Here is a 27895-nt window from a genome sequence, read left to right on the forward strand (position 1 = left end):
GCACTGTGGGGCAAACTGATTTTTTACAATGAAAAGGAAAAAGGGGATTTATGAGCTCTGACCTGTTCTCACTACTTCCCCGTCTACCCCAAAACCTAGGATTGCGCTACGCACCAGGAAGACTAATCAAATCAGAGCCACATGGCTGCCGACAAATAGATGTAAGAGTGAAGCAGATAAAAGCTTCCTTCAAGCAATCCTTCCCAGGACTGCATGATTCATGTGCCAGAAAATGTTGAAGATTTTATAGTTTTTGTCTGTGATTTGTTGTTTGTAGAACTGACAAAGAACGAGAGCAAAAAGTATCACATCTTGACAAGGAGTCGCCACTTGCAGTCCATAAATATGTCAGAAAGAAAAGACAATGTTTTACTGCCGAGCGTTTGCTGCCCTCTTCCCCTCCATGCCGGTTTTTGTCTTTTGGGTCGCAGAGCATCTGAAGGGCCTAGAACTCCTGGAGGTCTGAGCGACGAGGTTGTTTTAGGCACAGGAAGCCATGACTGCGCCTTCCTGCTGCCAGTCATCCAGTGGTCTCACTTCACCAGACTTATTTAATGAAGATGCTTGACATCCAGCATTCCTGGGAGAGGAACATGGTTAGAGAGAGACTGGAAAAGCCCACCAAGGGTGCAGTGGAATAACGGATCGGATTGAACCTCAGACTTGTGCTCATGCGGTCGCAAAAGCATGGCCAATTAAATAGGTTTGAGTTTAAATTAGGGGAAAAGTCTCTAAAGCCTGAAACTCCATCTTTAATTGATTAGGGAAGTCGCAAGTGTCCAAACATAATAATAGAATATCTATTAGAGATGTTGCACAAGCAGAGCACTCATGTCCCCCGGGGGAGACTCATTGTAGAATAAATCTCAAACCTGTCTGTTGTATCAGATACCAAGCGGAGTTATAACGTGGGATCTGAAACTCGGCTCTTTTTCAGCAACAGGAGTATCTTCTTACAGGTCAGCAGTGTGATATATAACCTTGAAAGTTTAAAGCGCACACCCCCTCACTGAGATCCCGACAAAATTTGATTGTCTGTCCCTTAGCTCGTTTAACGTCAAAACATTTAAATACAAATCTGTTTCATATTTGAGCAGTGTAAAATGTTTACATCCAGGGCTCTCTGACGAGGGGAATTCAGTGCCCCCGATCCACCTTGTGATAGACGCTCTTGTGAACTAACGGGAAAGATCCTTTGGCAGTCTCCTCTTCCTGTTCGGTCGCTCATTTCTCTGAAGAATACGGTGGACTTGCTAAAAATACTTGCCAGACTTGTATTCATCTGGGCCATTTATCTTCCCAAATCAGCCATATAATTTAATTAGACGAACTTACAAACCCTGTCTTCTTCATTATAACCACTTGATTCGTTTTAAGGACATGAATAGCGTATTCAGTGAGAAAATATATGAATAAAGCATTCAGAGCCCACCCCCTTTAGAAGAATTTGACAGTTTATGATGAGCTGGCTTCCAGTATGTGAACGACCGGCAAACTTTCTTTGTTTTTAATTTCTAATTATCTGTAATTGGTTGCATTCCACATTATTTTTCAAATAATTATCCAAACAACAAAGACATGGAGTCAAACATGTATTTAGCGGCCTAACTCGGTAGATGATGTTGACTCAATGGAAACCACTTATTTACTCAAACTGTCAAATTAGTAAGTTTAGAAAAGGCACTTGCAGATATGGTCGTATGAAAATCAGACATGTGAAAATGGTTTTCATATGTGGATATGTGGCGAAGGCCTTGACGTGGAGACCTCCACTCTCTGTAGTCAATTGGTGGATTGTCAGCTTGAAATGTGTGGATTGAGTTGACTCAAAAAAACGCAACGCGGCAGGATTCCTATTTTCTCTAAAAGCCAAATGTTTCATCGCATCGCTTTTTCGCCCCGTGTGTAAAACGTCTCACACGACCACGTTTCCTTTAATGTAATTTCAGATTTGTTACACCAGTCTTCGTTGGACTCCGTTGCAGACACGAAGACTGCCACCCGACTTTCTGGACATTGTCCCCTTTGCAGGAGAAAACCACAGTGTTCCCCTCCAACAGCTTTTTTATATTGGCATGTGTCCATCCTTTGTACATGAATACATGAGCTGCCTTTGTTACTGTGGCCTTGTATCAGGTTACTAGGCATGGCTGTGCGTGTGTTTAATGGAAATGCTATGCAGGAAAAGACCATGTGGCAGTCTTGAATATATGTACATCCGTAATGGGATACTCGTGAGTTCCCCGTCGAGTAACTGTTTGCCTTATTAGGCCGCCGTCTTGTGACTGCAAACAAACGGGGGTAAGTACAGTACATTCTTGGGACCGGTGTCCCAACTGTATACAGATTGTACCTCCCCTTCCTGAGAGGAGTGTGATGAATGTCCGTTGCAGAGTCACAGGCCATCGCTCTCTAAGTGCCTCGCTGTGATGAAATACAGGACGTGTATTTATTATCTGCTGGCAGCGGCACATGAAGACATGCTCAGTCCTTTGACCGTCACTGTTTATGTGATACATCAAAATTTGCTGCCTCAGTCGGACGCCGCTACTCGAGCCAGAGGGCACACAAAGCTAGGCTGATTAGCTGATGAGAATGAGTAAGGCTGTAAAAAGGACTTTTAGAATCAGCTCTGAGTCACTGTGGTCACTCGTGTACTATATTTACTTCTCTGTGTCAGGATTTTCACAAAGTATTTGCCAACCAGTTGCAATGTAAGAATTACGCCGAGGATTTTAAAGCACACACATGTTGCAGTATCTTAGATTATAGAGGCGTGGTTGTTGTACTTTTCCAGTCTGCGGATTTTCCAAGGAGCATGTCCTGGTGGAGAGACTTCTGTCTTTACTGCTGGCACTCAGGAGAGCCACTGTGTTGCTGGCTGAGGGCCGTGTTCGTGTGTGTGCGAGCGTGCGTGTGTGCGGCCGTGTGGGCGCACACTGCTCAGGCCTTAAGGGGACGAGTGTGGGGATTGGCGTTCATAAATCTTTCCCAGCACCCCTCCTCTTCTGTCCCGTACCCTGCTTACCCTTTCACACACACACACACACACACACACACACACACACACACACACACACACACGCGCACGCACGCAGAGGCACATGGAGGCCTGCAGGTCTTGCCAGGCTCCCCAGACAGAGCTTTTTATCTTTAGCTTTTCTTGGTTTTACACTGACCTACGGCACCCTGAACTAATCTTAATGGGTGTTGGAGGACTTGAGTTGATCACACCCTCCTTGACCTTATGTTTGTACTTAAAAGAATGCAGACAGCTTTAGGTCAGTGAGCTATACAAGACTGCACTAGGCCACCCATGCAGTAACCAGTCAATTACTTAGAAGTGTTAAAAGTCTGTTTTCCTGAAAACAGTGTTTTAGCTCATTAACCCCAAACAATGAATTCTTACCAGCAAACACATATACTTTATTTTTTTTCTTCTTCTTTCCTTAACACTGAAAATTTCGATTTTTCTCATCTGCTTCGACAATCTGTTTAGTTTCTATTCATTTTGGTGAAACTATATTTAGGCAATAATTTTTCTGAAAGAAAACCTCCACTTACGACTCATGAATAAGAAGGCCCCTGAAGTAAAATAGTTTGTGTGTGTGTGTGTGTGTGTGTGCGTGTGTGCTTGCGTACTTGTGTGCGTGCATGTGTGCGTGCGTGTGTGTCTGCTGAAAATTATGAGACACTTAAAGGACTAATAAATGTAATATATTTATTGGAACCAAATATTGAGCAAAAACTGTGCTGTGCAATATAGTGTTTGTCTAATGCAGTTTAATGATAGAAAAGCACATCGAAATATTTTATAATCCAATGACTCATTCTGTATTATTACAAATGTATTCATGACTGCATGTTTATATGTTTTTCATGACACAAGTTGAACTGCAAGACAGATGTTCTCAACATCCTTCGTTGAATATTGGACCAGCATTGATTTCAGAATGTTTGTATAGTCACGGATTAATCATGCAAGCGTGCCCCATAAAATCAAAGTTTCAGTGAGTGTAGACACATTTTTAAAAAATTTGATCAGTAACTGCAAAAAACATTTTTCAAGTGCTGTTAGATGAAGAAAAGCTGAAACATTCTGCTATTGCAACAAGAAAAAACACATTTCTGGCCGTTGACTGTTAGAGGCAAGTCATCTTTACTGACTTTATTGTTTTTACTGGGTGAGCTATAGTCCTGCATGCGAAAACCTGTGCAGATGCCGAAAAACAACCGCTCGACTATAAAAGCATTTTATTAGAAAAATCCAAGAGGGGTAGAGGTATGCACGGTTTGAGTTTTATAGCTTTCTGGATTGAAGTGGTTACTGGTCACCAGATTTCACAACAGTTGTTAAATATCCTGCCACGTGCAAAAATAATACCTATCTGATACGTACGAATGTCAGCATGCACATTTTAATGCCTATTTAAAAAAGGTATGATACCTCACTTTGTGCGTTCAAATAGAAAAAAAGCAAATGTAATTGATTTTCCAAGCACACATGGAAAGCTCTCATTGTGGTCTTCTGAGTATTTTTCTTGCTCTCATTTTCATTCTTTTCCCCGACTACTACCCAGCACTTTGACCTATTTAATGTGGGTTGCCCTATCTTATCTGTGGCAGGGTGTGACGTCAGCAGTGATTGAGTTGCCACATTAACACAATGTCTCTCCACAGCTCCATCCACTGTATCAATAATGCACCAGGCCAGTAGGACTGTGGACAGCATCACCCTCTCCTGGTCCCAGCCTGACCAGCCTAATGGAGTCATCTTGGATTATGAGCTTCAGTATTATGAAAAGGTAATGTTGATGTAACAGCACATGCTCTCTGATCCACACAGACATTTACCACTCTCCTCTCTCTCTATATTGCTAAATAAATTATACAGAAAGGGTAAAAACAGGCTCTATTGTTTAAGCGCTACATTTATATTCCACACATTCATCCGTCCTAACAGCACATCCTAGAAGGCACATACACACGAGCTTCTGAACATTGCTCAGAACGTCTGCTCATTCTCTTTCAATTATATTCATGGTCAGTCACTGGGAAATGAAACCACACTCAGCCCTACAGTGGAACCACTGGGGATTGATACACAGAGACTTGTGGTTGAAACAATGGTGTGCTGACTGTTATAAAAATAGTAGGCAGCAACTTGGCTACACTGGATCAGCATAGTTTCTCACAAGAATTTTTGCAGTCACATATGTGCATCAGCGCTACCGCAGACATCACTTGCATGTTTACATCTATACATAGATGTAGATAAACAATCACTTAGAAGCATGTGTGCGGAAGCACATACACACATGCTTGCAGGACGTTGTCAAGGTTTCATCTGCATCCTGAGCTGTTCCACTTCTGGGTATAATTCTGTGTTCTGTAACTGCCGAGGATAGCTGTCAAAACAGTTGTCCTATCCCCTGCTGTGGCTCAGAAGTGTCTGCTGAGCAGCGATTTGAAGGAAGAAACTAAAAGAGCCACAGTTTCCTCTCTTAGACCTGTCAGCAATCAGGAGTGGAATAATATGGCGGTGAAATACAGCTCTGATCATCACACTCTACCGAAAAGCCGCCTGACCTGAAACTGCCACCAAAGCTACCTTCTTCTCTGCAGCCGTTGGATGATGGTCTCTTTCATTAGCAGCGGTTTGTCAAGCAAGTGCCATTTACTGGAGGCTAATTTTGAACATTCACTCCGGTGTTAGAGATAATTTTGAAAGTCACCAGCATTTTAACCAAATTTTTCAGTGTCATTATAAGGTGAAGATGAATATCAATAATGTCTATGGAGGTTCTCAGTCGTCCGGGTCATGGTGAATTCTTGTCGAAATCTTCTTGTCGTGGCAACTGGACTTCACTTCTGAAGTGAAGAATCCTCTCGGATGAGGGTTGAAACGTCTTCAAGTGAAGGAATTCACATCCAGTTGCCACAACAAAATTTCGACAAGATTATTAACAACAACACTGTGATCGATCCCATCTCACTGTCCTACAACCTCTCTATCATAATTATCGGCTCTTTTCAAGCTCTTAAGACATATCGATACACATCTAGTGTTTTGTTTACAGAGAAAGCATATGGAGAATTTTTTTTATAAATACTATTGGAAAATTTTACAGTGGTCCAGACACAGGTCATTGTGTGGCAGAAATCAATCCATTTTTTCGTTCTTTTGTTGTCTGCTTATTAGGGACATTTCTCTAACTTGAAAAATCAATAAGACAGAAGCAAATACTACTATAAAAATAGGTGAGTTAGCACTTAATACATTCAAGAAACAGCAAATAAAAATGAATAAATAAAAAATGTAAGAAATCATGAACAGAAGACATTTCAAACTGTTCAAACAAACTTGTACAGAATCAGATCATTGTATTAAACTAGAGTAAAATGTCTGTGTTTTGTACTTCGAGCATGATTTTTTCTCACGCAAGCTGATACCTGAATACATATCAATAAGCAAAAGAGGATTTTGAATGTCAAGTCAGTAATTTCTTGCCAGACTGAGCTTTTCTAATTTGCATGCTACCATTGGCCTATGCTAGATATCAACTTGTTACAAAATCCATTTACACATTTTTTACAATTGGTAGACCTTGTCATTAATAGTTGAACTGTAACACTAATTAAAACACTGTCTGTCTTTTCTCAGGATCAGTCAGAATATAACTCCACTACCGTCAGGAGCCAGACCAACACAGTTGTCATCCGTGGCCTAAAGCCTGGAAGCATCTACGTGTTCCAGGTCCGGGCTCGTACAGTCGCCGGGTTTGGACGCTACAGTGGCAAACTTTACTTCCAAACCATGACGGAGGGTGAGAATCCAGCAAATTTTGAGCTTTGTACCACTAGATGTCATCACCTGTCATACTTTACTCATCAACGCACAATGAACTATTTTAGGAATATGGGTATGCGTGTGTTTTAGAGCATTATAGATCCCAAACCATACAGTCTAGTATTAAGAGATTACTGTTATTATTGGGAGGTCATATCCGCATGCAGACACAGGACCCCACACCAAACAGATACAGGTGGTAAACAAGTTTACTTGGAAAGAAGCACAGATGTGCGAACGAGCAGCGGGAACGGACAGACCAGGTTGAAGGCACTGATACACCAACAAGGGCGGAAGCTCAGCCGGGGACAGGCGGAAGGGGCTAGCACAAACGGACAAGGAAGAAGCCGATGGGAGAGAGAAGCCTGGTTGGGGATAGGCAGCTAGGCAGAAGGCGCTCAAATACACCAACAAGGGAAAAGCACAGTCGCGGACGGGCGACCAGGCGAAGGGGCTTGTGTATACCCACAAGGGAAAGGAGCGAATGGGGAGGGACAGTCTGGGAGACGGAGGGAAATTTGCAAATGACCCAGCAACCCGTGAGACTCAAAGCTGCTGCTTTTAAGCCCGCACTGATTGCTGGTAACTGTGGCGAGCAGGCAATCTGCAGCAGGTGTGCACTCACCAAGCACACATTTTCCGTGAGCCCAACCCCGACAATCATGTCATGATTATTTATTTATTTTATTTCATTTTTTTAACAATTTTGCATTTCATAGTTCCTGACTATCTATTTACTGCCCCCCTTAAAAACACACACACACACATACAGAAACCCTTTTAATACTTGGCACTTTTAATCCCAGAATGAGGTCAAAGTACATTCTTGTGTGTGCCCTGTATGGCAGGACTGAGGGAAGAGGCCATGTTTTTTAGATTATTAGTCATTTGGGTTGATGTAGAGTCATGGCTCTGTTTTCTCTCCCTCGTGTTCTTCATCCTGCAGTGCCTGGAGCCATTATTAGTCTGAACCTCTGATGCTGCTCCATGCAGATATGCCAACACAAACACACACACAAACACACACACACAAACTCTTCAGGTCTGATCACTGATCATCCTGCTGGGCCAGCCTCAGAAGTGTATTGTGAAAAAAGGCTGATTCGCCAAGATAGTCTGAGGTACATAACTGATGATGTGTCCTAAATTACATCTCCTGGCAGTCTACTGATGATAGGTCATTAACTTAACTCCACAGCAAGTCTGTTTGTTTGAGAGAAGAGAATATTCCACAAGTACAAGGGACAATGAGGTCATGTCCAATGTTTCAATTTGTATGTCTGTCTCAACGCATCCAGTTAGTGCTTAGAGCAGATTAGCTGAAAACTAGTGAAGTACGTTGTGGAGACGATGTAATAACGCTGACTGATGGAAATAGAACCCATCTGGGGCTCTAAAGTGCTACAGACACTTGTTAGCAAATTCCTGTATGACTTCTTGTTTCAAAGTTACAAACATGCTCATAAATAACTGCTAGAGAAAAAGGTCCTGCTATTGCTTAATACTTCAGGAAGTCACTAAGGTCAGTTGAGTAGAGGTGAACAGCCAAAGAATGTCACCTGCCCCTTCGACCGATAATTAATTCACCAAACATTTTGTTTCTTCGTACCCCTCTGGGACTGTAGCTCGCCGGGGGAATTGTTTGTAGTTGAATACGTAACACACTTTTGCCATCAAGTAAGTGATGTACACCGCCGAAGGTGTTGAGCTGGATTGGAATACACGTTCATGTCCTATTAGTCAGCCGTGTCCTCCGAGGAGGGTGTTTTGGGAGAAACACTCAAGGACTCTTAGTTACACACCAAATGATGACTCTCAAATAACTTAGCAATAACTTACCACTCAGCAGTTAGTTTCTCAAGGCTACTCTACTGCTATAAGGGACATGACATCCCCTGTCGTCATTAATTGCCTTGACTTTCTAAATACTTGATGAGGTTGGTTATGTTACAGATACACATGAACACATTAAACAACAATATCCCAAGTAAATATTTAAGTACCTGGAATACAGCAGATTTTTACCCACTACCTTAATGGGATTGAATTTTCTTGCATCATTTGAAGGGCTCGAAAGAATGACTTGGCTCTGGCTCTTCTCATCCATTCAGAAGCTGATCCCTACTACTGGCTGCTTGAATGCTCTGGGTCTCACCCAAACATGCTCTCAATCCACACTTCTCACTCTTTCTGCCAGATGATTTGTCCATATCCACGACATCTGAGCACATTCAGTGTGCTTTGGAAAATGGCCTGTGCCGCCAGCCAAGATGCTCATCGGTTCACCCAGCCTTATGTCTGTCTGTCACCCATTGCCCCTTCCATACGCAGTGGCTCCGTTGCTAACCCATATGGTTCAGCTTGAGACTCAGTGTGTGTCTAAAAGTGTGTATGCATGCCATGGTGTTTATGTAGGTCTCTATTTTCCTTCGGTAGAGGAATACAACACCAGCATTCAGGAGAAGCTGCCTCTCATCATTGGTTCTGCAGCTGCTGGCTTGGTCTTTCTCATTGCTGTGGTAGTCATCATCGTCGTCTGTAACCGGTGAGTCAAACATTTCCTCTGTTTTGATAAAGCTGCCTGCGAGCGCCTCACTAATAAAACATCTGTGTACGCTGGCATATTAGACCTTTTGAAAATGTTGGTTTTATTCAGTGAGTTTGCTTGAGGTCTGTCTGTTTGATAAATGTGGGTTGTAAAGATAAAGAAGTTAATTCTTAGTAAATCCCAGGCTTAAAATTATAAATCCCAGCTGGAATAATATTTAAAAGTCAACAATGCAAACATCCTAAAGTTCTGTAAGTTGGACATGTGCAGCACTGCCAGAGACTTCCCACTGGGGCCAATGATGGTAAAACCTTAAAAGTATATTAAATGTAGTATTTTTTATGCGTATTTATGTTCAGCCAGGAAAAAGTTCCCACAGTATTTTTCCTTGAATAGTAGATATACTATTTCACAGCACATCAACATGCTGGATTATGACGGGCTAATGACATACGTTGTACTTATTGTGGGCCAGTTGGAAACATGGTCAGGACTAAATGAAAGACTGTGTGACTGTGAATTTAGACAACTGCTGGCAAATCACTGAAAAAATAGTAAAGGGGTGAAATTATTTCAAAAAGTATGTATGGTCAGTTCTTATATTTCAAAATTTTATTGTTCTATGCAGATGATGCAGTTAAATTGTCCAATTCATGAAGTGAATTGACTACATGTATCGTAATCTATTTTCCCTGCACGACGGTTTACTTAATTTCTCTGTGTCTTTTTGTTGGTTTGTTTCTTTACACTGTAAGAATCATTGTGCTAATGCAGATCTTATTTGCAACCTATGGTCCATTTTGTCACACTGGATAATATAATAATGTATTACTTTATGCTAATCTTCATGCGTATTTATAATTTTTCTATGTCTATATTAGGTGCTCTCCATGTCCAGCGATGAGTGACCATGAATGTGTGTCACGGTCTTTATCGTGTATATTTCAAACAAACAAAAAGTGTTAAATGTCCCACCTCGAGAGCACTGGGCGTAAAATAAAGGCAACTTGTGTTCCATGACTGCATGGATGGCTACCTTTTTCTAATAAACTGAAAACGCAAGCGCTTCACACACAAAGTCGTGCCTCACCATGTGATCTGAAACAGTATAGGTAGACCCAGGGGCGCTGGATCTGTGTCTCTGCCCCTCCCTATTCTGTCTCTTTGAACCAGAGCTAGAGTTCTTTGTCTTTCCCCCAGGAGGCGTGGCTTCGACAGAGCTGATTCAGAATACACAGACAAACTGCAGCACTACACCAGTGGCCACAGTGAGTAACTCACTACGCCTGCATTTTGATGCAGGTTCCTCCTTAAGCACCATGCACACCTGTCTCCATGACTACCATCTCACACAGTCATCTCCATGGCTATCACTCAGCCCACTGCTGTCTCACACACCTGTCTCCATGGCTACCACCTTGCATGCCGGTGTCCTTGGCTGTGGGCCAGCACACCACCGTTTCATTTGGCCGTCCCCCCTCTTACAAGTAATCCTGCCTGTTGTTGGATTACGCTCGTTCGCAGCTCAATTTTAACCAAATCCAAATCAGTGTTCAAGGGTGTGTTCTGTGTATCATCGCATTTCATAGTAAAGGAAATCCATTGTTGTTGAAATAGGTCAGTCTTCACTCAAGTTAACAGCATTGGCATGCAAAAGCCACGTGAACTGTTTTGCAATTGTTAAATGTTTCAAAAGACTTTAAGCAATTTCTCATTTATTCCCTCTCCTCATGTGGTATGGTGGTAAAAAGCTTAAAATATAACAATATAAAAGGAAATCTGCAAGATAGAGCTGAGACGTAATTTCACCCGGGTTCCATCCAAGATATTATTACTAATCCGTCCTTCCTCACATTGGAAAAAAAAGATTCCAATTTATTTCATTTAAAGTGTGTGACTCATCTTAAATTGTTTATTTGATTGTGTAATTACCCCCGTTTGTGATTCGTTTCATGCAAATTCAGCTTTAAAGATTATAAAAAGCTTTTCCATTATAGAATGAGCATGCTTATCCTCAGTAGCATAGGTTTTTCCAGGCGACAGCCGGCAGAAGCCATTATGTCTCGAGTGCGTCTTTGCTCCCATCACAGTTCGAGCTTCTGCCCCTGTTTTTCTGTGGTCCCTGCCATCATGGAAGGGTGGTCTTTTGATCAATGCATTAACTTATGAAATGATTAGGGTTTTTTGCCCAGTAGGATCCCCTCCATCTGCTCATCTCTGCGGCAATATTGTAGTCTGCCAGGTTTTGCAGCAGTGCTCATGCCCTCCTCGCTCTGCAGTGGCCTGGCCATGAGTTCACTATCCATTCAAATAGCCTCAGGCCTGATGTGGAGGTGAGAGCCAAATAATCGGATTTAAAACTCAAGACACTTAAGTCCCTGAACACTTAAAGGCCACCTTAAGCCAATTTACCTGGCATCGGGGCTTAGGTGGGCCAATTTTTTTTTTTTTCTTGGAGTGGAGCAGTGCAATGCTAATTCAGAGCCTGGGTTCCTCTCCTGCTTGTTAATGGCAGTATGACTCATAGGAAATGATATACATTTTGATTAACCTGCTGTTCTACTGCTCAGGGAACTAAAGATACGATGTCCTTGCTGGACGTCAGGCTCTTCTCAGACACATTTGTAACCAAACTGCATCTGCCGTCTTTCAACCTTCTATCCTCTCAATGTCGCAAAATCACATAAGAAAACAGGAGTGTTTTCATGCGAGATGGATTTAATGTAAATGTCCCTCGATGCATTTGATGGGACCACTAGAATCAAATATTTTAGTGGCACTTTCCTTTTTTCCAAGTGACTCCAGGAATGAAGATTTATATTGATCCGTTCACATATGAGGACCCCAACGAGGCTGTGAGAGAGTTTGCCAAGGAGATTGATATATCCTGTGTGAAGATTGAACAGGTCATCGGGGCAGGTAATTTAATCCCGCTGCAGGTGGAATGCAGCTCTAGGTCATTCGGTGACTTCTAAATGTGAAAGCATTCCGAGAAAAATGTTCCGAGTTCAATAAAATATCCTTGTAACCCCTTCGCAGGAGAGTTCGGGGAAGTGTGCAGCGGTAACCTCAAGCTCCCGGGTAAAAGAGAGATGTTTGTAGCGATCAAAACGCTGAAATCTGGCTACACAGAAAAGCAGAGACGGGACTTCCTCAGTGAAGCTAGTATAATGGGCCAGTTCGACCATCCAAACGTCATCCACCTGGAGGGCGTCGTCACCAAGAGCAGCCCCGTCATGATCATCACCGAGTTCATGGAGAATGGATCTCTGGACTCCTTCCTCAGAGTGAGCAATTACATTTTCCCGGTATTTATTATATTTAGGTCTCACATTTCATTGGAGTTGGCACATATTTTATTAAAAGTGGAATATTAATAATACCATCTAGTTTTTATAACTGGCTAGCCTAATGAATTTTCAGGAAATATGCCCTGTGCTCTGCAGGAAAATTAAAAAAAAGCAAAAATCAAAGTGGTAAAGAATGATCACGCTCTTGCACATATTTCTTCGGTAATTTATCATGGTTTACTCGGTCCTGCTCAGAAATCAGTTGGAGTTAATGTTAATTTCCTCCTCTGGAGGGCTGGGCAAGGTCCTCACAATATGATGTGTCATTCAGAACACAGTAAAATAAAATAAATATACCAATTACTGTGAGTTCAGATTTTTATCTTTGTAGTTTGCAACTTTTTCTTTCTTTTTTGTTGTAAATTTCATAAAGAGATATTAAAAAAGGAAGACATTTTTCTATAAAAAAAATCCTAAATATTTGAGAAAAATCTGGTGTAGTTTTGATTCTTCAAATTCCATACTTATGTGTCAATTCCATTCTGGTGGAACATACCAGAACAGCTTGAAATCTCTTTCTCTCAGCAATCCTTTCCCTCTGTTTTTAAGCTGTTGATAAAATTCAAGTTCACTTGATGTCAGTTTTGGAATGTATGTTAGTTTCACATCTCCCTTTTGTCTGCCTGAAGTCCAAGTTTAGAAAAGAGTAAAATTTATTGGTGCATTTGTGGTATTGCAGAGCTCTGCTCTTCTCTAAAATGAAAATAGTGAGACTCAGAGTGTTTGCTTCTTCCAGCCGTCACGCGTCATTACTGAATCGCATCGCTGAATGATGTTGATGCATGTCCTTTAAAATTTGTATTCTTGGCTTCCAGATTTTATTATTGCTGCCCACAGAATAACATGATCCTGCGCGTCTCGGAATTGTATTATTCTTCGGTGTTTGTCTTGTTTTCGCTTTGTATTCGCCCCACACTTATTCACTCAGCTGCTGATTATGCAGAACTGTCCACGGATGCATGCAGGAATCCCACATGCGCAACTTTCCAGCAAGAAAATATGCCATGCTCACAAGTTTGTGGAATTTTTCATAATCAAACCAGAAAGTAATATTACAGAAACTGCCTTGGTCTCCCTCCCCATAAATAATTCAAATACGTTGTGAGACTTCATATGAGACATCAGATGTTTTAAAATGAAGTTGGAGATGCGAGGGGCCTTCCATCATCTGCCTTTCATTCTAATTAAAACTTGATTTAAAGTCACATTCGGTTTGCCTTGTTTGGCTGTAATTACTTTTGGAAAGACGAAGGTTGGCTCTGTGATTTATGGTTATTGGGAATGTGAGTTAGTAAAACACACTGATTTAATGTGAACAAGAACAAAGTGATATGGAATATAAATTAAGGATGTCAGCTTTTGGGTTTGGCTATTTGAAGACATCATACAATATATTTGCAAATATATAGAATATACAATTGAATTTTATAACACACAATTGAACACGTTGAATTAATAACTAATTATTAAGCTGTCAAGTTACCAAATTTCAAATCTTCTCTGTTAAAATATCATAAACTATAGTTTAGTATTCAAGCGCTCTCATGTCAGTTTAAACTTGCTGCAGTAAAACATGACATGAAGCAGCTGTCAGCTCCCACTGTTCAAACCAGGTTCAGAGTATTTATTTGTATTCTGCCGTCGTTCTCCAAGACACAAAGCATCAGCTCTTTTTGGAATCTGATCTGGCGGTGAAGGGGTGTTTGAGCGCGCTGATGTTTGTCAAACATATTTGACAGCAAATTCTATTCAAAACAACAGGCAACCTCTGCGGCACCTTTCCGTGGCGGTTTATGACAACAGTTGCTGATGGTGTCAAAGCCTCGGAGCACAGTTTTTGTCTTCACTGACTTTGTTGTTTAGAGTGTTTGCCGCAGTTGTTGCGGCTCGGTGAGGGATTGTCCTACGAATTCCGACCAATAAGACGGAGGGAGGATCGGCTGATTAGAATAAAATCATCCTTCTTATACATTATTTTGACATGAATCACATTAAACTATCATTTCCACCGATTATTGCATCTGGCGAACATGACCTCGAAGATTTGTCAGAATCTTTTAATTTAAAGTCTATGCAAACAGATTAGGTGGCAGTGTGTGTTTGTGAGACGGGGTCATGAATAATGCATTTTGCTTAATTGCTTGACGTGAGGAGAAGCAGTCACGCGGTTAATGAGCAGCAACGTGTTGGCGAGAGAGCTATGCTAGTTCAGTACTTGCCGCTAACATGGCCGTACTCTGGGGCTTTACTGGCTTGCCCTTTAGTCCTTCCACACCCAGTCCTGCACTCCCATTCTCTGGAATCTTCCCCTCTCCATGCATTGTGGTGGGTGGTAGGGAGAGTGCAGGTGTGCGCAGTTGGAGGCACAGCTGCGCCACTGCTCCAGACGCTCCCCATGCATGGGGTAAAGCCCTTTACCAAACCGTGGAAGGGAACAGCTGTAGACGGTCCCAGCTTAGCCCAGCCCAGCCCGCTGAGAGCAAGTTGAGTCCAACTCAAACCTCCTTGGGTCCTTTGGGACCTTTTGCGGGGAAACTAATATCACAATGTAACTTAAATATATCAAACTTGATACAGGTTGGGCTGTAAGTCGTTTGGATGGTCATAAATAAGATAAGCTCAGAATTTGACCAAATGAGTCAATGTGAATTTGCATTGTTCTAACAAACATATTTAATCGCTCAAGTTTATGGTGAGAGACATGAGCATGTATCAGGGATGATATCAGGACAATTATCAAACTAGCGGGATTCATGCGGCTGTGGAAGGTTAAAAAAGCCTCAAATGCTCCTCCCTCATTATCATCTATGCCCCTGAGCAAGGGTCTTAATCAATTGTAGCTGTTCTGGCCAAAAGACCAAGCCGTGATTCAGTGTTGCCAGATGGAACATGTTGAAATGTCATCCCAGAGGCTTAAAATTTCTGTATTTTCAGGGAAAATTATTGGACACAATTCTACCAATAAATGACCGTGTTGTTTGAGGGATTGAAAAAATTGTTTAAAAAGATCAGTCTGGTTCAGTGATGCTCGGATTTGGTGGGAAACATTGTGATAAGAACTGATTAGATCATCGAACAATATGGGAGTTTTTTGGGTTTTTTTGTTATTGTTTGCGCATTGTCCTGAGGGCAAAATTATTGTTTAAATAGGACTATTACCTTACATCAGGAAACACTGTGGTGATTGTACCAGACAGCTTCAATGTAGGAGGATCTTAACAGTTTAGGAAAAACAAACAAAGTGATGAGTATGACATCATTGCAATTATTACTTTGTTTTGTTTTATTCGATTTACTCTGCGACTGAACCACAAAAAATGGAGAGTACATGCATATTATGATACAATCAATGTGTCAAATACGAGCGAAAGCATCCCTGTTGTTTTTCTGTTGATGCTGTGCCGCTCACTGAATGAATGCACTGATGCACTGATTTGCAGTGATTCCAGCCTACAGAATACCCATTTTATCAAAATTTTCTTGACATGCAGTGTACAAGTATACACACATGCACAGGCAGGATTGCATGCATGGAAATACTCATATGCCCATGCATATATTCATACATGGCAACATCTATTAACTAATTTAAAAGTAAGGGTAATGTGGGTATGTGCACTCTTAACATTTACTGTATGTACTGAGAATGTCTATATATATTTAAAGTAATTATATATAATTTCATTTGATAATTGATAGCCTCGTATTTCATCCATTTTATGTTTTTCTTTTTTTCACTTACAATTCATTCCTTTTTACATTTATTTGATTTAGGGCAAGGTTTGCATTGAAACTGGGCAGAAAATGCACTGGCAGCTTGCTTTTTTCACTGCGTGTTTCTTCAACTGCCTGATGTCCCGAGAGATACATTAATACATTAAGAGTAATGAAATCAAATACTAATGGATTGTTTTGTTTAAAATTCATTTTTCTGACTACAGATTTCTTTTTCCCAAACTTGTTTGTTGTTTAGTTGGTGTCTTGTTTCAGAGGAGCAACACTATGATTGAAATAGAAAAAGGAAAAAAAAAAAAAAAACAATCCAAGACAATAAGCGTACTAACCAGAACTATTGGAATGATGTCAAAGGCGAAAAGGTTTGAAGCTAAACAAAACACAAAATATACAAAAAGGGTCCAGCAAATAAAACATGTTTGACAGATAGTACTTTAGGCGTTTATATTCGCCGATCTTAGGTTCAGTCTGTAGTACAGAAATGCATCCTGACCAAACAGAGAAGAAATTCCAGTGCTCCTCAACCGCTAAGGCTCTGTAACACAATCTGCCTGTTTTGCAGCAAAACGACGGTCAGTTCACTGTGATCCAGCTTGTTGGTATGCTACGTGGCATCGCCTCTGGGATGAAGTACCTCGCCGATATGAACTACGTGCACCGTGACCTCGCTGCCCGCAACATCCTGGTCAACAGCAACCTTGTGTGCAAAGTGTCAGATTTTGGCCTCTCGCGCTTCCTGGAGGACGATACATCAGACCCCACCTACACAAGCGCACTGGTGAGATGGCCTCTTCCCGCCGCACACAGTCAATAAGTCAAGTCGAGATTTATACGCTCTTTTAAAACCGACAGGTGTGGAAAGTGCTTTAAAGAGGAGCGTTTTAAAATTAAAAGTACCCAAAGGAAATTCTGTGACAGGGGAAATTCAGGCAAGGATTGAAATGATGGAAAAAATGTTTTTTCTGTCCATCAGGGAAGAGATAGATTTTAAAATGGAGATGCAGGTTATCAGTGGATGAGGGGGTTTGGAGTTGAATACTGAGCGGGGCGAAAAAGAAATGTTGGACAGAATCTTGAACTCTCTCTATATTTCATTCATAAACAAAGAAGGGGGGCAGTATTGGGATGGTTTCAGAATCAGTTTTATTAGCTAAATATTTTGGCTCCGGTTGACAGTTACACCATGTACTGACATGAAGAGAATCAATTACTAGACATTATAAACAATTCAAAATTCATTGTGTAGAGTGCAGAGAGCAATCTCTGTTTATGTAATAAGGCAATAATCCACATGAGTAATGTGATCAGTGAGGTAGAGCAACAATGAGGTAATTAGACAAATGAAATAATAAATAAAGTGATGAACAGGTGCGGATGTTATTGTTAGTGTATGACAAGGTATGTAAGATGTTTGGGCGATTTATGTCTTGAGCAGAATGATGGCTTGTGGGAAAACGCTGTTACTGTGTCTAATAGTGGTGGTGTACAGTGATCTGTACCTCTTTGTCCTGGGTGTGATTGGTCAGCGGTGATGTTTACTGCCCAGCTCCTGACTCTAGAAGGGCAGTACAGGGCAGTTTGGCACCTGTGATTCTTTTAGTAGTCCTGATTGTCTGTTCCAATCCGATCCCATCCTTTTTGGTGGACGATTGCCCAAACCAGGCTATCATAGATGTGCAAAGAACAGACGGGATGACCGCAATATGTTTATCCATGTTGGACATCCATTTGAGGTCCTGGGAGATGATGGAGCCAAGAAACCCCGGTGTTTTTTTTCAGGACTCCTCCTGAAGTCCGCTGTTATCTCTGCATTCTTGAGCGGGTTCAGCTTCAGGTTGTTTGGACTGCACCGGTGGACCAGCTGCTTGACCTCCTGTCTATAAGCAGACTCGTCACCGTCTCTGAAGAGGCAAATGACTGTTGTGTCGTCTGCGAACTTCAGGAGTTTGACAGCTGGGTCTCTCGAAGTGCAGTCATTCGTGTAGAGTGAAGAGCAGTGTGGAGAGCAAACGCCCCTGAGGGGCACCAACGCTGATTGTCTGGGTGCTGGATGTAAACTTTCCCAGCCTCACTTGCTGTCTGTCAGGAAGTTAGTGATCTGACAGTCGGAGGCTGGGACTGTGAGCGGAGACAGTTTGCTTAAGAGGACTTCTGGGCTGATGATATCTTGCTGAATTTTCAATGAGCACAGAAAAAAGTTGTCAAGACCTCAACAATTCTGAATAAATACTAAACATACTTATATGAAGCAAGTGATGTAACTATCGTCAAGTATTAATGGAAAAAAATATCACCAACATTGGTGGCATTTGAAGTGACATTTTAGGGCAGGGTTATACCAGCAGGGAGGTTTTTAGCACCAATAATGAAAATTTTTGTCTTCATTTATCTGAAGAGCATTCGTTGCCCCGAGCGTTTTAATATTCTCAACAGGATTTATAAAAGAGGCTGAAGAGTGTTGAGTTCATATTGTCAGGGTAGCTTTGATGGAGGATGTTCAATTTTCCAAAGACAGACCCCAGTGGAAACATAATACAACATAAGGGGCGGTTGTGGGGATGTTTAAATGTAACATAGTTATTCTTAGGTCACGCTGTATGCCTCTGCCAATTTTCATGAAATTAGTTTTGTTCTTTTTGCATAATCCCGCTGACAGACGGGCGCTAGAACTGAGCGCCACAACATTGATAGTGAGCAGTTTTTCACTATTAGCAAACCCGTTTCACAATTCAGTGCCTTATTTTTCAGCGTGTGTCTCACTCCCCCATTAATTTTGAAAATTGGGCTGACTGGGCCTCATTGGTTATGTCTGTGAGACACAGACACAATTGGTGAAAAAAAAATCTTAAAGTAGTTATAAGCATTTAGAGCTGAAACAGATCTTTTTGGTCAGAAAAAATTTACCTATTTTACCTCCGATCTTCAGACGAGAGCAATGGGGATCATTTCAGAAAAAAAATAATTTAATACAGTGATAGTACAGTAACAGTAAATATAACCTATTGTTCTTTTTTGAGGATGTGTGTCCTGCAAAAACTACTTTTCTTTCAAATGCAATATTAGGTTTTTATATCCATGTAGATCCTACTTATTACAGTGGCTTAGAAATATTTAACAAACAGGAGCTGTTGTCTTAGGAGGTAAAGACCTTCAGACAGCGGTGAGATGTGCCTCCCACTCACAGAGCCTCAAATATGAGGCGAGTAAAAGAAAAAAAAAATCATTTTTCATTACGTCTATTGCTTCTAACAGCTTAGCAACATTGTTATGTCTAGAGAGCGACCCAATTTTTTTTTTGAAACAAATTTAGTGAGATTCGAAGTGTTGTATACAGACAGCATCGAAATGCACGCTGCAACAGCGGTGGGCTTCATCTGTGAAATTATTTGAGACTGAAAAAAAGGGGGAACGGGTTCAAAACTATAAACAATGTAGAACAGTTTATGTCAGTTGCAATCTTTATTGCAATATGTGAAAAACATGTCTGAAAACTACTTGGTTTTTTCAGCTTCGACTTGATTCTTTTACCCTAATTTAAGGGTCTGCTATTTAAATGCATAGGGTGTTAAGTGTTTCACAGTTTGGTTTTATTTTAACTGTTTTTAACATCACCGTTCATCGTCATGCCTCTCCCTTTCTGTGTTCTGTCTTTACCAAAGTCAATTTAATTATGGCTTTTTCTCACTTCCACTTCTCTATTGCTTACCTTTTATTTAATCCACTCTTTTATTTTATTGTTCCCTTTCAATTTGTTTTTGTGCATCAGTTTCTAAACCCACTTTCATCATCCAAGGTTTTATCAGTCCCTTGTATAGCGCTATTTTATGTGCTTGGAGGCTGCATAAGCTGTATAAATAAAGGTTGATTGATTCATTGATTGACATCCAATTAATATTTGCCCGAGCAGCTATTGAGGTTTGTAGAGTGGAATACTGAGCAATCGTTGGCTGAAAACAATTGCTTGAAAGCTGCATAAAGTTTCAACTTTTTAGCTATTTAATGAATACGAACACCTTTGTTCTCTTTTTAAAAATCCATAGAGTGAAACACATTAAGATTAAAAAGCAGATCAAAATAACTCACTCACAGTGAGGTTCTCACAAGCATACCAAAATCTTCAGAAAAACAGACCAATTCTCTTATAATGTTTTTGTTGTTTGTTTTTTCTAGCCAGTTTCTCATTCGAAAAAAAAAGCATATTTATTTGTTTTATGTTCTTACTTTTTTGTGGAAGAGATTTATAACAACCTGATCAATGGAATAAATAGATGCTCAGTCGCTCACAATTAGTAACCGATAGCTGCCGGTTGAGACTGACCTCCTGTCAGCATGTTTACAGAGCGAGATTTCAGATGGATAGCTGCTGAAAGTTTTCTGGAAAACTCCTGAAAAACGACCTCTGGAAGCCAGTGGGACCCCTAGTATTTCTTTTGATTGATACATAATCAAACAAACAGAAGTCATTAAAATACAGATAGGGAGTTTTAAAAAACAAGGATTTCAGACTAACCTCAATTGAATAATTTGTGATAATTACAGTGTTATCAATAAAGATTCTCATCTCCTCTCCAGTATTTCATCCGCAGCCCTTCGCTTCCATGGGTTTTGTTACATTAGCATCCCAAATTATATTTCCATCTGTGTCATCATGAACTCTGTTTCTGTGGCAAGGCTGGATTTCACTTTCATTTCCCTTTTGTATTTTCAGGGGGGGAAGATCCCTATCCGTTGGACTGCACCTGAGGCAATTCAGTACAGGAAGTTCACCTCTGCCAGCGATGTGTGGAGCTACGGGATTGTCATGTGGGAAGTCATGTCTTATGGAGAGCGGCCTTACTGGGACATGACCAATCAAGATGTTAGTACATTCTCAGCCTGGTGGCAGGATTCCCCCATTACTTTTTCATTGATTTGCATCCACATATGCGAGCATTTTAAGACTTACTTTGCCGTAGAAATTCAACTCCTCAGAGATTTATCTAGCCATGGAGTCAGTTTGTCCTTAGAAAATTCCCTAACAGTCACCACAGAGGCATAGTCGTATCATTTCACACCCCCACACACACACAACAGCAGCGATCAGTGGACAAGTTCTGCTCTTGACTGGAGCCTCCATTTCATCTCTCCCTCTGGGTGGTGGAGGGAAGAGCAAATTATGGGGGAGAGAGAAAATGAAAATAGTTTCAAATTGAAAGTGAGAACGCTAATGTGCTAAGAGGGACTCAGGACCTCAACGGTTATCTTATTAGCAGCTCCAGATAGTGTTTCTGCTCCATCGGGGTCCTCATTTGGAGGTCTCTTGAATGAGATTAATCTGGGACTGAATGGAGATCCTTTAATGGTCCCGATAATGAGCAGGGAATTGTGGGTCCTCATCATAAGTGTCCTCTTGGTTGTTCCACTCTGATAACTGTGCATCACCTCTGCTTGCCCACCAAACAACGGCGTTACTGTCGGGACACAAGCATATCTTTAAGCTGGCTTTATCCACAGAGAGGATTAGATACTGCCTAAAGGCCAGAGAGGAAGTCACTACTGTCAAAATGGAACGTGAAGAAGGAATACAATTTATGTTCTTAATATCCTCCAACGGGCCGAACAAAAGGGCAGATCAGTGCACAAATCATTTATTTATATTCAAGCAATAACTATTAGATTAGATTAGACGAGATAATCTTTATTATCCACAAAGGGGATATATTGTTACTCTTGCCTGAGCCATGCAAACAGACAGGACAATCAATTATTCAAATAAAAATAAGCACCGCATTACCACACACGACTCTGAGAGACAACGAGTTTCCAAGTAAAGGGGACAAGGGGTGGAGGTTGGGCCGGGATGTTATTTTTGTCAAGAAAGAGGAAGCTGAAGGGCTGGAACACTCAGATGTGATCCTAGTTACGTACTTTGATGAATATGGCAGTTGTTTTCATCATGAGATGCAAACACTTTTGTAAGATTCTTTCAAAAGTCTGAATCACAAGTAAGAAAGTCCCGAAAAAAAACACCAACTCCGTAAAACTACAGAAGTAATGCTAGCAAAACACATGTGAAAGCATTTTCATGTAGTTTTACAATGTGGGTCTATTTTAGGCTAAAATTATATTATATTATATTATATTATATTATATTATATTATATTATAATATATTATATTGTATTTTAAATTTCTCCATTGTGGAATGATGAAAGGCACATTCTGATCTATTTCATTCTACTCTATATTGCGTATTTTTAAGATAACAGTTTTTTTAATATACATAAATATTTCATAAGATTTGTTGTCAATGTTTCATTCCCAGCTTATCCAATGAGAGTATTTTTTGTTGTTACTTTAAGTAGCAGTAAGTTGAATATATTTAAGGTGACAAGACGATGGCTGCATCTTTTGAGAGATACTTAAAGATTAATTAACCAACCAAAAATAAATAATCATCAACAGATACTAACACACAATAGAAATGTGTAATTAAAAAGAAAAATGAAAAAAAAAAATAAGTACAATATTTCCCCCTGAAATAAGGTTGTTTTGTAACATGAATATTAGTGGAACCGAAAAGAATCACAACCTCAAAATAAGTTAACTTGGGGGAAATGCAACAATAATCAAAATGAGAAGTTGTATTTGAAAAGCACTTCATAAAAGTGCTTGACGAAGCAAAAAAGAAATAAAGACATTTTGAAATCAAAACAAGGAAATAGGAATTTCACAAATGAAAGGGAGCGTTACGTAGGGAATTGCAACTGAGAAAGAAAAATAGAATAAAGCAATACAAAGTGGTCAGAACATTTTCTTTATGCCCGTACCTTCATTTTAGTGACAAACTATACATATGATCGTAACACACTCACACCATCCGTTTTCCAGCCATTTCCTCTCGATCGAAGGACCCTCAGAGATCTGTGTCTCCCCCTGCAGGTCATTAATGCCATTGAGCAGGACTACCGGCTGCCCCCGCCCATGGACTGTCCCAGCGCGCTCCACCAGCTCATGTTGGACTGCTGGCAGAAGGACCGCAACAACCGTCCCAAGTTCAGCCAGATTGTCAACAACCTCGACAAGATGATCCGCAATCCCAACACCCTGAAGGCCATGACCCCGTTGTCATCAGGGTGAGCGGAAAGAAGGCTGATGTGTCTTTTTTTTTTTTCCTTTTTAATCTGTCTGCCTTACTTTCTGTGAAAAGTCCACATGTGCTTTCTGTCCACGGACATTACACTGCAAGATAGGCTTTGAATTGCGGCATCATTTATGTCAGCCATCAAATCCTCTGCTCCAAACACCGCGCCATCAGTGACACGATTCACTTTTGCAGAACTCAGTGTCTCCTGCTTCTTCTGGCGCCGAGCGGTTATGTATATTAAAGCGTTCTGGATTCATAGATCAAAATCCTGCCCACAAATGCTTCGGGAGAATCCTGGATTGAAGGGGCTGCGTATTTTCAAAATGAAATATATCGAAACTATTTCTGCTGTGGGTGTTAGTTTTCTTGGATAGCAAGGGTTTACTGATTTCCATTATCCTTGTCTGTACTTTCATTTGTGGTGGAGTGTATGACAGGAGACCAGTTTTCCACAGAGACTGAGTGGATATATTAGCTCTGTGGGGCCCATCACTTCATTTGGAAAAAAAACTTTTGAAGGAATCCATTTGGAATATACCAGTCCTCGGCGAAGCCTAGTGGGATTCCTTTAAGTTTCTGTTGAGTCCTAGAAAAAGATTAACATCATAATCATCTGAAGGTGGTCTGGATTGCCGATAATGTCAAACGTGTCACTTTCTATCAAGGAGATTCTTAACAGATTCCACTTGTATCCCCCATTCCCTAGCGTTCATCTCCCGCTCCTGGACCGTAGCATCCCGGACTTCTCCAGCTTCAGCACTGTGGACGAGTGGCTGGACGCCATCAAAATGGGCCAGTACAAAGACAACTTTGCCAGCACTGACTTTACCACCTTTGATGTGGTGTCCCAGATGACGATGGAGTGAGTGTTGGTGAACCTCGCAGTCCCTGGTCTGATAAGACCAGAAAAAAAAGGCTTGCACTGGTCATGCTCAGTGTCTGGTTATAAAAGACAGAAAATGCACTCAATGTAATTAACGCATCCTTATATTGCAGTTGCTGAAACAGCATCCTGTATCTTGTGCCACGTGTTTACCAGGCCTCTCTCTTTGGCCTGTATTTATGGCTTTTGTGGAAAACTTGTAATATGGTGTTGCCTTGCCAAAGGGCTATAAGAATTAAAAAAAAAACAACCAGACTAGTTATCTTGAGAAGGGTACCTGAAGAGGAAAAAAGCACCCTGGCGGGGATTTGTGACTTTGTAACTACTTTTGAAGTCAAGCCACATCTGACATCCTTTCCAGTCACTCACACGGAGCTTGGGCTGACACAGGAGATGGCGATTCAAATTCTTAAACAATGATTACTTGCATCTCCATATATACTGGACAATTAAACAGGAGGGTGGGACTGGAATGTACCTCAAGCATTTAAATTAAATAACCTTATTTTTAGCTTTTGCACAGTCATTACAAGCACATACCCTGTGTGTTAAAATCATCCTCATATTCACTTTTAAAGTCTCTGAAAGCAAAAAAAAAAACAAATTGCAAATCTCCGGTGGTTAAGAAAATGATAATTAACTGAGATTTAGTTGTTCTGTTTGTTGCTTATTGCCGAAACATCACTTTATAAGTTTTTTTTAACCTAGCTCATTAAAAATGAACATTTTATTAGGTATTTGCAACCACTAAATATATTATTAACATAGCAAAAAAGAGACGCATTTCAATAAAAATGTTCTCAGCAGAGTGTTTTTGTGCTGGAGGTGAACAGGCAACTAGCCTGCTGTCAGCAGCCAATAGGCATGAAGCTGACAGGAGGAAGCAGTTAGACAATCAACTCACTGGTCACACTACGGTTGAATGACGCTTAAGAAAGAAAAACAACAAACAACCATCAAAACACGCAGTAGGTCATGATAGAAAAAGATAAAATACTGCATTGTTACAACCCAAGAGAGATTGATTGTGACTCATTCCGACCTATGGATTTTCCATAAACACATACTTGAATGTACAGCTACAATTTGAACGTGGCGCACAACCCCACGGCCCAGACCTTATATCATAGAATCACTTTGAAGCAGTTTCCTAGAATATTAATTTTTCTTTTAATTACATGGAATAAAAGCTTTCAGAAGGGAAAAAATACACTTCTAAAGTAACTTCTATATAAAAAAAAAAGAGAGAGCCTTTAGTGAAAAGAGATTTTTTTTTGACTGACAGACACCTTTTGACACCAAGGCTGCTTGATTCACTTGACATTCAAACAGAATTTTCCATATTCATCCTCATATTCTTGAATGTGAGGATGAATATGGATTCTTGCCTTCAGATTAAACCATTTTCAAGTCAGATTTTATTTTTGCGGCACCAAATCTCACAACACAGTTGTCTCATGACAATTTCCATGTAGAGCCAGTCTGGACCACACTCTTTAGAATAATTTACAGAACCCCAAATTTTCCCCAGGAGTAAGCACTTGGCGACAGTGGCGAGGAAACCTTTTACCAAGCAGAAACCTTTGACAGATCCGAGGTAAATGTAGGCGGCCGCCCGCCTCGACCGATTTGGGTGGAAAGACAGAGAAGGACAAAGAGATAGAAAGAAAGAGTGTGATAGGCTCAAATTACAATTACTGTAATTACAAGAATTACAATTGCTATTACGGTAACATATTGATAGCTTTAATATCCAGAAAATACATAACACTTGTCTATCATAACCTACAGTATTATTGTCCATATTGATGTTTTAACCCTTCAGGCATTGAATCCTTATGTGGGGACTTAATCACTTAATGTTGAATCTTGCCAATCATCTGATGAATCTGATTTTCTACTAACTCAGGAAAAATGCTCTCCCTTGGAGGGCCCCCTTTGTCAAGTATAGTCAAACTTCATTTTCGTGTATTAGTGCCCGTTTCATTTCAACTACCCTCCAGTTGGTAATTCTTTGCATTTGTCATGGAGCATGATGAAATACACGGGTATAATTTTTCGCCTCCATCGTCAATCACGCAAATAACACAAGCCCTTCATATTATTATGAAGCTCTTTCGTTTAATGGATGAACACTCAGCTGTTTCTTGGCAAACTCTTTCTTCTGGCCTTCCTATCTTGCTACATATATTAAAATGATATGTGATGTTTGTTTTTTATTTGGCTGATGGCTTTGTGGCTGCAACATTTTCAGCCAGTCTACGACCTCAGTCTGACATCTCTCTCTGTCTTGCCGCAGCGACATCTTGAGAGTGGGTGTGACGTTAGCGGGCCATCAGAAGAAGATTCTGAACAGCGTGCAGATGATGAGGGCGCAGATGAACCAGATCCAGTCAGTGGAGGTTTGACCTTCCCCAGCGGAGCAGAGGGAAAAGAGACGGGTTGCGGGGCTGATGGGTACAGAGGATGGAGTGGATGATGTTTTTTTTTTCGTGTGACAGTGCATCTGGTCTTCCCACCAGACAACCATCCATCCCCTGTCCCCCTCTACACTTTGCCCTTTCCTCCTCTCGTCCCCTCACCCTGACTCTCCATCCATCCCCGGGGTCAGCCATGGAGGAGAATTTCGGAAAATGAAGTCCACGTTACGGGGGCATCGGCCCGCACTTTCGTAGCCGCAAACATGGGAGTTTAGAAGTGACCAGCAACATATTTCTCATCATCTTCCAACAATTTTTTTTTTTTCATTTTATGTCGAACTTTTTTTGGGGGGTTTGTTCTGATAATTTTGTAAAGAATTTTTTTAAGGAAAAAAAGAAAAAAACTGAGAGAAGGCACGGAGTTTATCTAAAGGTATAGATGATATAAGGTTGTAGATGAACTGACTAGGAAAGCTACCCTTTAAAAGGGCAAAAAAAACGGAGGTGGAAAGGAGGCCATCCTCAGCCAGGAGTGGATATTGTCTGTTGTTATATTTTGGACATGATGAAGAAATGCAGTGTGCTCTGTGGCCATTCGAAAAGGAAAAAAAAAAAAGGTTGAGAAGTGAGAAGACCCAACTTGCACTCCCACCTTCACCCAGAGAGAAATATGAAAAAATGAAAAAAAGAAGAAATAAAAAACAGGAACTGGACAATATTCAGCATAGACTGGTGTCAAAAACATCCATTCAGACTGAAAATTTCACACACACACACACACACACACACACACACACACACACACACACACACACACACACACACACAGCACTCAAGAGAAAAAAAAGAAATAATTTTCTATATGGTGTGACATTTTGTGACGAAGTTTCCCTCTCACCATGCTTCCACGTGATTTTTTTTTTGTTTTTTACAGTGAAATATTAACAGCCTCCTCGAGTAATGACCTGCTACTGTACATAGAAG

General features: G+C 40.8%; 1 protein-coding gene across 4 annotated transcripts in view; it reads left to right on the forward strand.

The window, feature by feature from the left end:
• Nucleotides 1–27615, forward strand: part of ephb2b (eph receptor B2b) — a 133105-nt gene extending 105490 nt beyond the window's left edge. The window contains exons 6-16 of one of the 4 annotated variants that reach the window (XM_086149984.1): nucleotides 4681–4805; nucleotides 6665–6827; nucleotides 9287–9395; nucleotides 10599–10666; nucleotides 12195–12317; nucleotides 12438–12685; nucleotides 17046–17261; nucleotides 21192–21341; nucleotides 23404–23597; nucleotides 24315–24470; nucleotides 26791–27615. In XM_086149984.1, coding sequence (XP_086006110.1) covers nucleotides 4681–4805; nucleotides 6665–6827; nucleotides 9287–9395; nucleotides 10599–10666; nucleotides 12195–12317; nucleotides 12438–12685; nucleotides 17046–17261; nucleotides 21192–21341; nucleotides 23404–23597; nucleotides 24315–24470; nucleotides 26791–26899 — 1661 coding nt within the window. In that variant the 3' untranslated portion in view covers nucleotides 26900–27615. The remainder of the gene's footprint in view (nucleotides 1–4680; nucleotides 4806–6664; nucleotides 6828–9286; nucleotides 9396–10598; nucleotides 10667–12194; nucleotides 12318–12437; nucleotides 12686–17045; nucleotides 17262–21191; nucleotides 21342–23403; nucleotides 23598–24314; nucleotides 24471–26790) is intronic. The other 3 variants (XM_086149985.1, XM_086149987.1, XM_086149988.1) reach the window with 3 other exon arrangements.
• Nucleotides 27616–27895: the final 280 nt, after the last annotated feature.

Source organism: Fistularia commersonii, chromosome 7, assembly GCF_037954325.1.
Source record: "Fistularia commersonii isolate RoL2024-O1a breed Wild chromosome 7, RoL_Fcom_v1.0, whole genome shotgun sequence".
Classification (NCBI taxonomy): Eukaryota; Metazoa; Chordata; class Actinopteri; order Syngnathiformes; family Fistulariidae; genus Fistularia; species Fistularia commersonii.